The 14,981-nt window shown below is 40.8% G+C and overlaps 1 protein-coding gene across 4 annotated transcripts; it reads left to right on the top strand.

Annotated features, from left to right (window-relative positions):
• Positions 1-60: 60 nt before the first annotated feature.
• OSER1 (oxidative stress responsive serine rich 1) lies at positions 61-10,965 on the top strand. 4 transcript variants are annotated; one of them, XM_036902213.2, is made up of 5 exons: positions 80-212; positions 2,958-3,038; positions 3,811-3,927; positions 6,929-7,042; positions 10,140-10,965. In XM_036902213.2, the coding sequence occupies exons 3-5, from the start codon at positions 3,851-3,853 to the stop codon at positions 10,822-10,824; spliced, it is 876 nt and encodes a 291-aa protein (XP_036758108.1). In that variant the 5' UTR covers positions 80-212; positions 2,958-3,038; positions 3,811-3,850; the 3' UTR covers positions 10,825-10,965. The 4 variants fall into 4 exon arrangements, with proteins under 4 accessions (XP_036758109.1, XP_036758108.1, XP_057358995.1 ...); XM_057503011.1 differs by having other exon boundaries at positions 91-216; XM_036902214.2 differs by lacking the exon at positions 2,958-3,038 and having other exon boundaries at positions 61-212.
• The last annotated feature ends 4,016 nt before the right edge of the window (positions 10,966-14,981 follow it).

Genomic DNA, 14,981 nt, shown 5'->3' with positions numbered 1-14,981 from the left:
AACCGTCGCCCACCGCCCTGCCGAGTCACCAGGGAGGGAGGTGCATGGCAGGGGGCGGTGCGTGTGCCTGGGTGACGCACGCGCAGTGCGACTCCGGAGGCGCGGGCTGGCCCCTCAGCCGGTTTGGATCCGGGTCGGTTAGGCCCCGCGATCGGGTAACGACAAGCTGGGCGGACCGGACTGGTTCACGGGAGCGCCCCAGCTGCAAGGAGGTGAGTGCCCCGACGTGGCAGGGAAGGGCCGCGGTACCCTGTCTTGGTCTCCAGGCCTGGTCTGGCCGCGGGCGGCTTACACCAGGCCCGCCGCCTTACCGCGTCGTCCCCCGGCGCTGACTGCCTGGACCGGGCCGCGCCTAGCCTGTCTGCGTCCTCTCGGTTGCTGCGGCCTGGCCTTGCCCGTGCTCCGCTCTCTCTCCCCTTCCCGCCTTCCTGTCCTCTCGCGGCTGCCGCCCCTCCCGGCGCCTCTCCCGCCCGGCTGTAGCTTCCCCTTTTCTCCCTTCTCGGCGGCCCTTTGCCGCTTCCCGCCCTTTCCCGCTCGTTTTTGAGCCCCAGTCTCTTTGGCTGCCTCTTCGGCTCCGCTCCCGCCTCCTCCTGCGTCCCTTGCTCCTCGGCCGTATTCAAGACTCTTATTCTAGCCCAGGGAGTGTCCAGAAGGGGCAGCTTTCCAGACTCCGGGCGGACCAAGCCAGGGTCCTGGACAGCTCCCACCCCTTGACCACCACCCCCATTCCCCTTAAGTTCTGACCTTTCCCCCCGATCCTGTTTAACAGCGACCAATTCAGATTCTGGATGAAAAGAATTAACGTCATCGGTGCTCTAGCACCGACAGTGTAGGGGTGGGGTAAGCGTGCAGAGAGGTATTTTTCTTGGGGCCCGATTGTTTCAACCTAGTTTTGTTTGCGCCTTCGAGAACTGCTGGACAGGGTTTTCCTTCCCGCACCCCACGCTTCCTGGTAGGCTGGGAAAGTTTCTAAATCTTAAACATTGTGATGACACGCTTACGCGCGGATCCTTTATTGATCCATCTCAGGTCTTTCAGGATTCTGGAAATTTGGTCCTACTCTTGAGGTTCAGAGGTCTTGTTTGAAACTGCAAGATATAAGAAGATTGTGACACACAGAGAAACCAGGAATTTGCCCTTTTGGTGGAGGAACTTAGGAAAATTTTACTTATTATTTTTGAAAGGTTAGGGCAAAGTTAAATTGCCCCTTGTGGTTTGACTTAAAATAATGCAAAATAACCTCTAACAGGCCTTTAAAAGTTTGATTCTTTGGGGATTGTTAAGCTTTAAAAAGTCAGTCTCCCACTCATTTACTATTAATAAATAAGAACATACCAATTATCAGCTACATGTTTCTTGGAGTTAGTTTTACAACTCCTGATTTCAGTGAATGGGAAGCTAGGAATACAGAAGAGCATTATAATCCCTTTATTATTACAGACATGCCCTGATTTAGCTCTTATGGTCATGCTCAAGACTCACCTTTGTTCTGGATTAATATAACTGAGGGGAAAAGTGAGAATCAGAATATTAGAAATCCAGAAATAGTTTAGACAAAACTTCATTCTTCAAGTTTTAGTCTGTAGCCAGTTTTTATTTTGGTCTGTTTTAGTTTTTTAATAATACACAGATCTTTTTGTGTGTCAACAAGAACTAAGTTTGTATTAACATCTAGAGGTCACCTGCAGTGTGCCATTAGGTTTGCGCTATACAATTAAAAATTTCATATTTGGATGCAGAGCTTCTTAGCACAGCATTAGGGATGGAATACCATCCCAATTCTTATAGGAATGGGGTTCCAGTCCTGGTATGTGTCAGGCTCATCCTTTATCTGTAGCATCCAATCTAGTGCTAAAACAAATGGCGGGAATTCTGTACATACTTGTGGAAGGAATGAATTTCTGCCTATAGAATTAAACTGTGTATATTTAGATGTGATGTGTACTGATTTCCAGAGAGGCCCGAAAAGGGTTTGTGTGTGGTCTATAGGGTTGGGGAGACTGGCACAGATGATTTAACTCTATGGGCCCAAATAGCATTTCACTGACTGGTCATAGAGTAATTGAGGAAAACTAAGTCAAACTTTAATTTAGTTCTCCCAGCAGGAAGAGTTTGTTTACATCCTACCATAACACTTTTTTAAGATGCTATGGAGCTTCAAAAATATTACAATATGTGATCTTTGCTCACCTCTCTCCCCAGGTATATAGACATTATTGTGTACCTGGGGGATGACACTCCTCTAAATTTATAAAAATTAGAGACCTGTGAAGTTTGTAGTAATATTTACTCAAGTTCATGTACTGGTTAAATAAACCAGGAAAATAGATGTGGGGAGTGTATTTACATTTTTTCTATCTTAGGAAATTGAAGTGAAAGCTACCTAAATTATCTTGAGTCTGTTTTCAGTGTTTCCCAGAGAGATCTGCCTAAATACTTTCTACTCCACATAAATAAATGAACAGTCTTGATTCCTTGCTGCTTTATTCTGCCACTCGTACTACATGGTCGCATTATATCCATCCAACATATTATGACACCCTGACCTTTGGAATATTAGAGGGCTCACAATAACATCAAACTCACCCCTGAGGAGCGAGCAGATACGGCATCAGAGAGGATCCGAGTGTCCACAGAGGCTCTGCTCCTCCCTGAGGGTGCCTATGGGCAGTTGGGGGATGGGGGCAGGGGTAGCAGGTTCGAAATAAAGAGGTGAAGTGAATCCTTGGCTTCAAAAATCCCCCATCTTCTATTTTTTGTTTTACTTTTTTCTTTCTGATTCCCTGTGATAGATGCTTGTTTATTTTTCTTGCCCAGGATTTGGTATTAACTAATTTATTTCCATGTGAAAAAATTGGGAAACTGGATTCACAGAATTTGTTAACAGACTTCTTTGTTGTCTCTTATTCCTTTGGTTGGTCTCTTCCCCTTTCCTTTGTTTAAATATAAAAATCAAGGGGGAAGAAATGGAGAACTTTGGTTAGCCAAGAGGTTTGATGAAGTGGATATCATTTAAAGACTCATCTACAGAACACTATGTATGTTTTTACTTTTGTCTCTTTTCTTTTGGCTAAATTTATTTTTATCTTTGAGTTGCAAGTATAGTTCATTTATTTTTTACCTTGTGTAATAAAGTATTGAAAGCTATTTAAAAAAATGAAAGTATTGGCTTTATAGGTAGAGTGTGAAATGATCATTAATCATGGAAAATGTAATTCTGTTTTAACATTAGTGACATCTTGATCTGTGGGTATGAATTAGTATTGATATGGATGTGAATATTGTTATCTGGGTCAAGATTGCTTTAGAGAAATGCTGTCATGTGTCAGGAAGTTGTACCTAACTGGAATTGTTTGGGTTGGGCCAGACGAATACTCAGTATCGTTTTAAAGAATCAAGAGTGCTGTTGGCTTTGCCTTTTATTTCTGATGCAAGGTAATTTTGTCTGTAGGTTTCTAGACCTCTACAACTGGGGAGATTTTCCCCTCTCTGTTAAAAATATATACTTAAACACAGATTATCCGTGATCTAGTTTCCAAAACTGTAATGGGATATTGGCATCAAGTATATGAACAGTTTAAATTCTGTCATAATAAATGTTTTCTGTATTCATTTCATTTATTCCTCTTAAGAAATAAAACCTACAGTCTCATGATTATCTACACTGAAACTTCCTTTTAGAAATAGAAATTTACCCCCCCCTCCCCGCCAACAAGCAGTAATGGTATCAGGAATATAGATTTTGACAAAAGGTATACTTTTGAACCCATTATTTTCATTTTGCTCATTTTATTTTTATTTTATTTTTAGTATTAACGGGTACATCCATAGTAGTGTAAAAACTTTCACAATGAAATCTGAAGCCAAGGATGGAGAAGAGGAGAGTCTACAAACTGCTTTCAAGAAATTAAGAGTGGATGCATCAGGGTAATTAAATATGCAATATATTTTGGGGAAATTGTTTACTAGATTTAAATGGCCTTTTCCTCTGAAGAGGAGCTCTTTCTCTTCTAAAATTTCTCATTTTTCATAGGAGATGTAAGTATTTTTAATTGGGTGACATACTACCAAATTCTGCATAGCACTGTTTTACTTAAAAAAGAAACTCTTCTGTTAAATTTTGGAAAAGAAGCAGCTCCTTTGTACTCCAGGGTTGGGTGTTCTGGTTTTTTTTAACTTTGAGGGAAGTCCCCCCTTCTCTTATTAACCAAATGTTATCAAGCAATGTCCCATCAAGGATTTCCTCATACGTCTCTAGGGAATCTGTATGTTTCACTAGAATTGAATTTGCTCAGTGGAAATCTCTGCAGACATTGTCGATTTCATGGGCTCTGATGGCTGAGCCTGTCACTATGGAAACCTCTATTCATAGGGTTCTGTCACTGAGATCAATAATCTTGGACCCTTTGGCCAAACTAATTAGAGCACCTGCAGACCAGCTGCTGTCTGAATGTTAATATTTCGCTCTTTGCAAAATACTCTCTGCAGGACTCTGCTCATCCCCATTCTTTTCCCTAGAACATAAGAAATCTCAAATTTTTAAAGGATATGGGAGTACTTCTTTTCATAAATGGAAAACAAACACTGGAAACTCAGAGTAGAATACCTCACAACAAGTAGTAATAATCACTAAAATTTATTACTCACTTAATATGCCCTAGACACTGGCTTAAGTACTCCATACACCTTATCTCCTTACTACCAACTCAGAGAGCAGATGCTACTGTTACTACAGTTCACACATGAGCTACAGACAAGTCACTTGCTAAAGGTCCATTGGTAAGAAGTGGTGGAGCCCGACTTTGAAACTAGACAGTCTGTCTCCAGAACCTGTGCTTTTAAGCACTCCTTTATATAGGGTACCTTGAAGACACCATAAAAATTTGCATGCAGAATCTGACACATAGTAAAAATGAAACATATTCATTATAGCTGTCTGCTTATTGCTAGTACTATTTTTTGCCTACCAAGTGAGAAGATTTATACTAATTGATTTGTAGAATGGCTGTTACAGGTACTCACATAATGCTTCCCTGATACTTTAAGTAAGTGTCTTTCTCTTCCCAATGGTTTTTCTAATATGATCATCTTGCCATTAAAATTGATCGGTACTTTACAAACCATTCAGGGAAATGGAAACAAAGCAAGAGACAGATAGTTCTAGATTGTGGTCACAATATATTATATATAATTCCTTTGTGATTTCTGATATGGGAAAAAATTCTTTTTTTGAATCAGGAAAATATTAAGAAATGTACACGCACGCACACACACACACACACAGGAAAATATTAAGAAATGTACACACACACACACACACACACACACACACCGCCCCTGCCCGCCCCCCCCCCCTTAGTGCTTAATATCCAGAAACGTCACGCTTGATATATGGATTACCTTCCTTGTGTTTTAGGAGGTTGGAACATAAAATTAAGCTTTTTGGGCACACCTAAAAATTACTTGGAACATTAGGGAAATAAAAACCCTTTCAAAATTTCTGTACAACATATGGCCAAATACTGCATATTTATAGCATGGGGTCTGCCTTTTGTAAAATTATAGAAGGAGAAGAAGCACTAGAGAACATTTGAGAATACCAAATAAGAGTAGAAGGGGTGAGTCACTACTATGACTAAGCAGAATGAGACTTAAGCAGTATATTATACATTTGTAGTTGTTTTCACTGTTGCTGATTTACAAATAGGACATCTGAGGTACTGACTCATAAGCTAACCAAGCCTTGCCGGAATTTAGCATGATCCTGTTCAACAGGTTTTGACTCTTAATGGTATTTGTCTTATCAGGACAAATTTCTATATTTATTTTAAGACAACATAATCCTTTTTACATGGCTATAGAATAATGTATGCTTATTATAGAAAAATTCATAACAAAAAGGAATAAAAATCACAATTTACTGTAAGCAGTGTTAATGTCTAGACCATCTGAATGTAACACCATACACTTTTTTTTTTACATTGCTGAGATCGAATGTATGTGCACCTGTTTATCCATGCTGTTTTCTCTTAATATTACAAGCATTCTCCCATGTCATTAAAAGTTCTTTGTACCCTTAATTTTTAATAAAGTCCTGTTCCATTGTATTGATATACAGTATTGTCTAATTTTGGACATCTAGGTTATTCCTAGTTTCTTTTTATTTTAAATTTTATTTCAGTAAACATATTTGTACTTTAGTAGATTAACATCTCTTTCTGAGGACTTTTATTAATACCATGGCATGTATAGACCAGAGTGTATGTATATGTGTATCAGAAAGGTCTGGAAGGATTTGTACTAAAATGTTAATGTTGGTAATCTCTGGGTTGGTAATCTTTAAGTTTGGTATCCTCTGCAGATTATAGATGATTCTTTTTTTCCCTTTCTTTTAAATTTTTTCATCTTCTTTAATGGGAACCCATATTGTGTAATTTTAAGTTACAGAGGTTTAACTGAGTAATAGTTCAAGTTTATTAGTTATAAAAATTAGAACATTTTTCTAAAAGTTGTATGATATTTGAAAATATATTCACTTTCAAGTTAGAGTTGGTCTCCCAAAGTTTTTGCTCCTAAACTTAGCTCCCACAGCTCTGATTTGCCCACATAAAATAAGCGGTCAGCATGATTAGCATTCTCTGTAGATGGGAGGTCTGATCTGCCCCAGATAAACAGCCTAAAGTTCTATTTATATCCTGCTGCTGGTTATACTTAAGCATTCTTTGCCTAATGATTTTGCAACTCTGGGCTTTTAGGGATCCTCCAAATTTGGTTTTAGAGGAAAATTTACACTAAAAGCTGAGCAATTTTTTGAGAAAAACCAAACTGAAAAGAAAGGTATTAATACAGGTTGTATTTGAGTTGGTGAGAGCCTTAAAGTTCCCCTTGCATAGTTTTCTGTAGCAGTAAACTTTGTTCTTTCCTTCAGGTCCATAGCGTCTCTGTCTGTCGGAGAAGGCACAAGTGTCAGAGCATCCGTCAGAACAGCAGCAGAGGATACCAAACCTAAAGCCACGTGTGCATCTAAAGAAAGCTGGCATGGGTGAGAGCTCCTTACTGTGTGATTTTTATGCAGTAAAAATTTTATGTTTTTTATCTCAGTACTTTAAAATATTGCTGGATTTTCTTTCCTGACTATCCAGTAAAGAGTATGTTACATCTACAACCCAAGACTCAAATATTAGAAAAGACCCATTTTTCTCAATCATGAATTTGCTGAGACTTACTGTATGGCCTGCCTCAGGGTCAATTTTTGTGACTGTTCCATATGTGTTTGAAAAGAGTGGGTCTTCTCTAATCATTCTTGGGTTCTGTTTATGTTCATTAAATCAAGCGTTTAAGTGTATTATTTGAATCTTTTTTCAAATAATTTTATTGTCAGCTTGACGTAATCAGTAATTGGGAGGTGTAAATTGAAATCCCCCCATGCGAGTGAATTTGTCTGTTTTCTGTTCAAGTTCTGTATTTTTGCTCAAGTGTTTGAAGCTATTTTATTAGGTTCATACCAGTTTAGAATGTTTTCTGCTTGGGGAATTAAGACTTATTATACAGTGACATCGTAATCCCTCCTAATAGCTTTTGTCTTAAAGCATATTTTTCCTAGAATTAATGAAGCTAATCTAGTCATCTTTTAGTGGTTGGCTAGTATATCTTTTCTATTTTGTTTCGGACCATTCTGTTTTAAAATTTTAGGTGTGTTTCGTAAATATGTATGTCTTATTTTGTTTGGCTTTATTCAGTCTTACCTTTTTTTTAACTGCTGAGTCACTACATCTACATTTATTTTCGTTACTAATTTACTTGGACCTGTTTCTGCCATTTTACTTCATACTATTTGTCCTTTTTTTCCCCCCTCTCTTCCCTTCTTCCCTCTCTTCTGCACCCTTTTTAATTAATTATTTGAAATGGGTTTGTTTTTTGTTTTTTCCCCTTAACCATTTTTCCTTCTACTGGTTTGGGAATTGTATACTATGTTTCTATTCTTTTAGTAGTTAGCCACGAAATTCTACCAAACATGCTTAACAAAGACAAAAGTTAATATTTTAGCCCTCCTTAGAACTTGTTTATGCTGACCTCCTGGCTCCCATGGTATAGTTGCCCAATGTTTTAGTTCTGTTCCTTTTTTTTTAAATCTCACAAATTAGGTTTTATTTAACCTGATGTATTGTTTAAATTTCTTTGCTCACCATTCTTGTATCTCTGACCTTCCATAGGATCACTTTCTTCCTACTAAAGTACTTAGAGAAGTTTCTATGGTAAAGGTCTGTTAATAGTAGATAGGGCCTCTTCTTTATAGAACTCCACATAAAATAAATTTGAATGGTTGTATAACATCATGCTCTTTTGGGAAATTAACTTTGACTTATCTGAAAATATCTTTATTTCATCCTCATTCTTGAAAGGTAAACTTGATCTGATACACCTGAAATTAACAGTTCTAGCTTGATATTTCTTTTAGCACTTGGAGATACTATGCAGTGTCTTCTGGCTTCATTGTTAATGTTAAAAAGCCTACTTTCAGTCTAAGTATTGTTTTGGAAATCATCTGTCTAGTCTCTGGCAAGATGTTCCTGTTGTTTTTGGTATTCTACAGTATATCTAGATATGGATTTTTTTATTTGTCCTGTTTCAGTGTGTTTCCCAAATCTGTAGCTCTTTGATTAATTCAGAAAGTTTCTCAGTCATGATCTCTTCAAAAATCAGTTGTTCTCCATTCTCTATATTCTTTCCTTCAGAGACTCTAGACTTTTTTTTTATTCTGTTATAGTATCTTTAACTCCTTTACATTTTTCCAAATCTCTTTAGTCTCCCTACTGCCTTTCAGGGGCACAGTGGTTGGCAGACTTTTTTTGTAAAGTACCAGATAGTAAATATTTTAGGCTTTGGAGTCCAAGAGGCTAGATCCAAGGGTATTATGTAGGTACTTAATGTAAGCAAGAAAATTCCTGCCCTGCCCCATTTGCCTGATGTGCACCATCCTGGCTGGTGGACATACCTCGTGCTCAGTTGCTGAGACAGTCTCCGAATGAAATGACCAGCCTTCGTAGGCAGGGTCAGCACCGGGGTCAATTTAAGTCTCTGCTCCAGTGCCACCCAGATGCCAGCATGCCCTTCTGTCCTCCAGAGAGCAGACTTTTGAACTGAAAATCTACCTTCTGCACCTAGCATTTGCCAACAGCAGAGCCCCAACATGTGGATTGTAGCTAGTGTGGGCCCCAAGCAGTGGTGCGACACATGTGCTGGCCCAGAAGGCAGGCATGGGGAGTAGAGAGGAGAATGGGCGAAGGGGAACACCCCGGCCTGGGCTCTGCGGCTCACAGTGCTCACCCATGGGAGCAGGGGCCATGGCCGTACAAGAGCAGGTAGGGGGCAAGACTTACCCACAAATGAATTTCATGGCCCCTGTTACAGATAATTTTATTTACCTCTGATCCAGTTTTTATTTAGTTATATATATTCTGCTATTTAGCCCATCCATTTTGTTTAATTTCAAATACAAAGTTTTTTATTTCTTAAAGTTCTGTTTGTTTCTGTTTTCAGATTTGTATAGCAGTTTTGAGTCTTTTTTTCTTTACTCTGTTTTTTTTAATGTTTTATAGAATGTTACGTAGTCTGTCTGATAATTTTCCATATTTGAAAACTTCTAGGAGTGTAAATCTGTCTGCTCTGTCAGTGACAGAACTGAATCCTGACCCTGCTGCGCTGTTCGGTGTGGTGGTGTGGCGTTTGTAGCATTAGTCTCGCAGTGGTAGTGAAGCTGCTTCCTTCAGGATGTAGAGTACCACCTTTGGGCTTTACGGCATTAGTTTAAGTTTTCTGTGCAGGATGCTTCCCAGACCTATTGGTCAAAGGTTCCCAGGTCCAGGGGTGGAACAGGGCAGGTGTTCTGCACTAGATGTTTGGCCCAAGAAATGCAATTCAAAACCACGCTTTACCTCTCCTGTTTCTTTAGCTTGCTAATAGGAGATGTTTTGAGGTACAGAGATTTAGGGAGCTTGAAAATGGAGGTAGGCACCTATCTTTGGGAAATTTAGGACCTTAGACTCATGAACTTGAGAGGAGGTAAATGTCCATTTATTGTCAATGAATCTGTTCAGGAGACTTGTGTATCCCAACAGCTTGTGCTTTTCCCTCCCTAGGTCTACAAGGAAGTCTTCACGAGGAGCAGTGAGAACACAGCGCCGTCGACGTTCTAAGTCTCCTGTCCTTCATCCTCCAAAGTTCACGCACTGTGGCACAGTGTCTGCTCCCTGTGGCCGCCTCCGGCATGGAAGCCAGACCGACGCCCCTGACGGCGGCAGTGGGCTGGGAATTCCAGCCCCCAGAGAGTTCAGTGCAGGAGAATGCTCTACTTCTCTCCATACTAGTCAAACAGGGCCAGTTGTTGAGCCTTTGAGAACTTCGGTTCCAAAGCTCCCATCAGAGAGTAAGAAGGAAGACTGCTCTGATGCTACCCAAGTCTCCCAAGCAAGTCTCAAGGCCAGTGATCTCTCTGACTTCCAGTCTGTTTCCAAGCTAAACCAGGGCAAGCCGTGTGCATGCATAGGCAAAGAGTGCCAGTGTAAGAGATGGCATGATATGGAAGTGTATTCCTTTTCAGGCCTGCAGAATGTCCCTCCCTTGGCCCCAGAACGAAGAGCCGCGCTTGAGGACTACTCTCAGTCGCTCCACACCAGAACTCTGTCTGGCTCCCCCCGCTCCTGTTCGGAGCAAGCTCGAGTCTTTGTGGATGATGTGACCATTGAGGACCTGTCAGGCTACATGGAATATTACTTGTATATTCCCAAGAAAATGTCCCACATGGCAGAAATGATGTACACCTGATAGCAAGAAGCTGATTGATACGCTTTAAACCAATGAAGGTTGTCAGACAGATGTAGTTAATGGCAGACCTTGCAGCCACTTTGTGTGAGAAGATACCTTCTGCTCACTGTGCTTGCAATAAAAACTTTTCTTGGCATCTCAGTTAATCTCCATTCTTTAAACTAACTTCTCTGAGTTCTTACCATTTAGAAATGTTCTTGGAGGATGAAGAAACCAAAATTACTTGACTGGTAGCAATGACTATACAGTAATAGCCTTTGCAAAACAGTGCATTTTTCAGATCTGTCTAAGATATGGTGGCCAAGGAAAAGGAAATGTGGTTTTGTAACTGGGCTGAACATCGGTGATGCCGTAGTTGCCAGCTCGGAATTATTAGAAGTTATAACGACTGATACAAACCATCTTATTAACCCAAGATTTATTGTGTCTTTCAAGGCTTCTTAATGTTGTTACTAAGCCAGAGATCTAAGGTTTAGATTCCATGTGAATAAACTAGCTGGCCTGCCCTGTATTGTTTGAGAGAATCATTACCCATTACTAAATAACCCCTTGCTGGTGCTCTTTACCCCAAGATTACTTACATGAAGTCTTTCAAGTAAGGACTGGGAGTGGGCTGCTTCAGTTTGGGGTGGGGGTGGTGGGGGTGATACTTGGAACCAGCATGCATTTCTCCAGCCCTGGCATTTGAATGTTATCTGACAGACTTCAGTCAGTTGTGATGTAGATCTCATAGCCCAGTTTCATATATTCTAGGTGGATATTACCTCTTTGTACTGCCCTCCTACTCCAGTCCCCAGTCAATTTGATAAATATTGTATCCTGTATTCCTGGTTGACCATCTCAAAATTCCCTCCAAAGTTAGTAAAAAAAAAAAAAAAAAAAAAAACTCCTCGGTATCAGATGGAGGATGAATCCATATTGTCAGGTAGCTTCAAAGTGAATTATGTATGCCACGTAATTGGTGTCTTAATTCAGACCATCCTAAGCATACCCATCAAATTAGTGAAAACTTGTCCAGCCATTTTAACATCATGTTAACAAAAGGTTTGGTTTGATTACAAAATAAGTTTTACTCCTTGTTAAAACATCCTGCTGAGAGGTTGATTCACTATAGTGTTGCGGTCTGTGCTTTACAATAGATGATGTGCATTTGAGAGGAGTGGTATTTACTGGAGAAGCCCTGAGTTTAAGTAGTGAGCAACCTCCCCTAGTTACCAGTTTAGTAACATCTAAAGGCTGTAGTTATTAGTTGGAGCAAAATCTTCCTCAAAACATGAATCTTGAAGCTAAAAATAACTGCTTGGACCCAGTTGGGCCAACTTAAGAATGTCCCTCATTGGAACATTTGACCTTTTGTGTGTGTGACTTCCTGAACCAATCTTTCTCCAGTCCATCTTGTAGAATGGATTCAGATAATGAACTGAGGGCTTTTTACTCCTGAGGTTTTGAAAAATAGCATCCTGACGTGCCTTTATTTGGTAACTACTCACTGAACATTCATTCAGTCGTTTATTGAACAAATACTGAGTCCCTAACATGCCAAGCTCACTACTAGGTGTTGGGAATAGAGCAGTGAGCAGAACAACAGCCTTGCCCTTGGAGAAGGTGCTATGGACAAAGAATCAAGAGATAGTAAGGGCTGGGGCAGGGGGAGGAGTTGCTAATTTATTTGCTGTGGTCAGAGAAGCTGTAACAAGGTGACATCTGAGCAGAGACCTGGAGAAAGGAAGGGCGTGAGCCATGCGGGTATTTGGGGGACAGACATTACAGGCAGAAGGAACAGCAAGGATATCAAACAGCTTGAAGCAGGCAAGGTCACAGAAATGCAGCAGGGGCTGCTCATGGAGGGCCTTGTAGACTTTTTTTTTTGGTATCATTAATATACAATTACATGAGCAACATTGTGGTTACTAGATTCCCCCCATTATCAAGTCCCCACCACATCTCCCATTGCAGTCACTGTCCATCAGCGTTGTAGACTGTTTTAAAGGCTTTGACTCCTGGGTGTGGTGAAGAGCCATTGAGGGGGTTGGACGAGAGGAGAGGCATCAGATTTGGCTTTTGCAAAGCACTGGCTGCTGTGTGGACTAGGGAGCAGGGAAGCAAGGAGAGCAGTTGGGAGGCTGTTGGAGTAAAGCAGGCAATCGTTTTTGGTGGCTTGGACACTTGGCAGTGCAGGAGATAAAACATTGTGGAATTATTTTGGAGGTAGAGCTGAGGAATCTGCTGAAGGATCAATTCAGTATTAGGTGTAAGAGAAGGATTTGAATTAAGGATGACTACAAAGATTTTAAGCTGGGAGCTGGCTGGAGGAGCAGATACAGGAAGGGAAATTGGGAGTTCAGTTTTAATCTTGTGAAATCTCAGGTATTTGCCAGGACATGTAGGATGAGTTGGTGGCTGAAGATGAGGAGAGGGTACAGATGTTTCTTAAAGCTATGAGACTGGAGAGCGCCTGGGAAGTGAATGTAGAGATAGGATCGGCCAGAGGACCTAGCTCTGCGACATTCCCAAAGTACAGATGTCCAGGGAATGAGGAGGAACCGGCAGAAGACTGGGCAGAGTGGCACCAAGAGAGGGGTCCTAGAAGTCAAGTGAGAAAGAACGTCAGGAAGGGACTTGCCAGTTGACAAACATTGCAGAGGAGAGATGAGGAGCACCCACTATGTGCCAGGCTGAGCCATAGTGCCAGTCATTTAAAAGTAGGTGTTCATGCATTTTGGAGGGGAATGCTGTTAACTTGCTTTGAACAACTCAAAAGAGTTTGGGGGAGGAGCCAGCTTGTGGGAAGGCACCTAACCCAGCAGGAGGTGAGAGTCCAGCCGAGTCTTCAGTGGCTGAGAGGAGAAGTGGATCTGGGTGCAGTCTTAAGAGCTCTGGATTTTCAATTCCCTCCCGTCCAGACTCCCTAGGAACAGCTATGCTTGAGAAGTTGAGAAGGAAACAAAGGAAGCAAATGACTTCCCCCTTTGGCCAAAGAACAGAAGTACGGAGCAAGAAAAGACCTGGGAAGAAGAAGATGAGATAGCTCTCTCTAAAAACAGTTTAAAATTCATTCCGAGTTTAGTAAATTGCATTTGGTGGGAAGAATTCGGTTTTCCTAAGGAAAATCTGTTGTAGTGCATACATATGGCCACAAGGGGTCTCCCTTTTCCAGAAAGGGGCTGGTTTAAAGAGAGGAACAGAAAGGTGATGGCTGGTCAAAAATCTCAACACTGGTCAAGAAGGCTAGTACCAAACTTGGCAAAGAATTTAAACTCTAAAGAGATCAAAGTGTCCCTTTACCAATCACATAGTTTAGCAGTTTAAAAAATGAAAAACCACAGGGAAATGTGGAATAAACACCTATCGAGAAGAGTAAGGTAAGGAATGCTTCGTTGTCAAGCTACTTAGTATTTAGGTGGTGATTCTTGCCTCTTTGTAGCTATTTTATTGAGCATGATAGCTTGAAAAGCAACTTATGTGAGGATTATCTTAATAGCTAACATTTATTAGGTGTTGAGGGTGTTTTAAGCCTTTTTACAGCATTAGCTCACATAATCCTCAATAATAAGGTAGATAATACTTTGCTTCATACTATATAATCCTTTGGGATAGGTACTTTTACAGATGAAGAATTTGTGACTTAGGGAAATTAACAGTTGGTCCAAAGCTACATAGCTCGTGAGGGGCAGGATCTGGATTTGAACACACATCTAACTCCCCAACTATCTACACTACACAGCCTATGGTAAATATGTGGAGTCATGAATGTGTAATAGTTACTGAATTTGAAAACACAGTGGATCTGTGTTCTCAAGATGAATGAGAGTCAGAATGGTCCAAGGAGCTTTTAAAAAGAATGTAACTGCCTAAGCCCTCTCCCAGGACAATCTAATTCAGTAGGTTGAGGGTGGGGTGGGGGTCTGGAATCTCTTTATGTTTTTAAGTTCTACAGGTGGTGCTTACGTGTACCCACCCTTGGTAGGGAGCCACCACAGGGAGCTGTGAACAATGAAGGAGGGAACCAAGAACTGAGCATCTGCAGGAATGAGGGCAGAGAACATTGTTCTATCCATTTCTGAAACAAGAACAAATCTTTTGCAGTGACTTTAAGTGGCCTAAGTCGTCATGGGATTTGGAGTACGTCAGACAAGTTTGAACACAGAGAGTAGTGT

Source organism: Manis pentadactyla, chromosome 5 (assembly GCF_030020395.1).
Source record: "Manis pentadactyla isolate mManPen7 chromosome 5, mManPen7.hap1, whole genome shotgun sequence".
Classification (NCBI taxonomy): Eukaryota; Metazoa; Chordata; class Mammalia; order Pholidota; family Manidae; genus Manis; species Manis pentadactyla.
The sequence above is the reverse complement of the archived record's forward strand: the minus strand, read 5'-3'. Positions and strand labels throughout refer to the sequence as shown.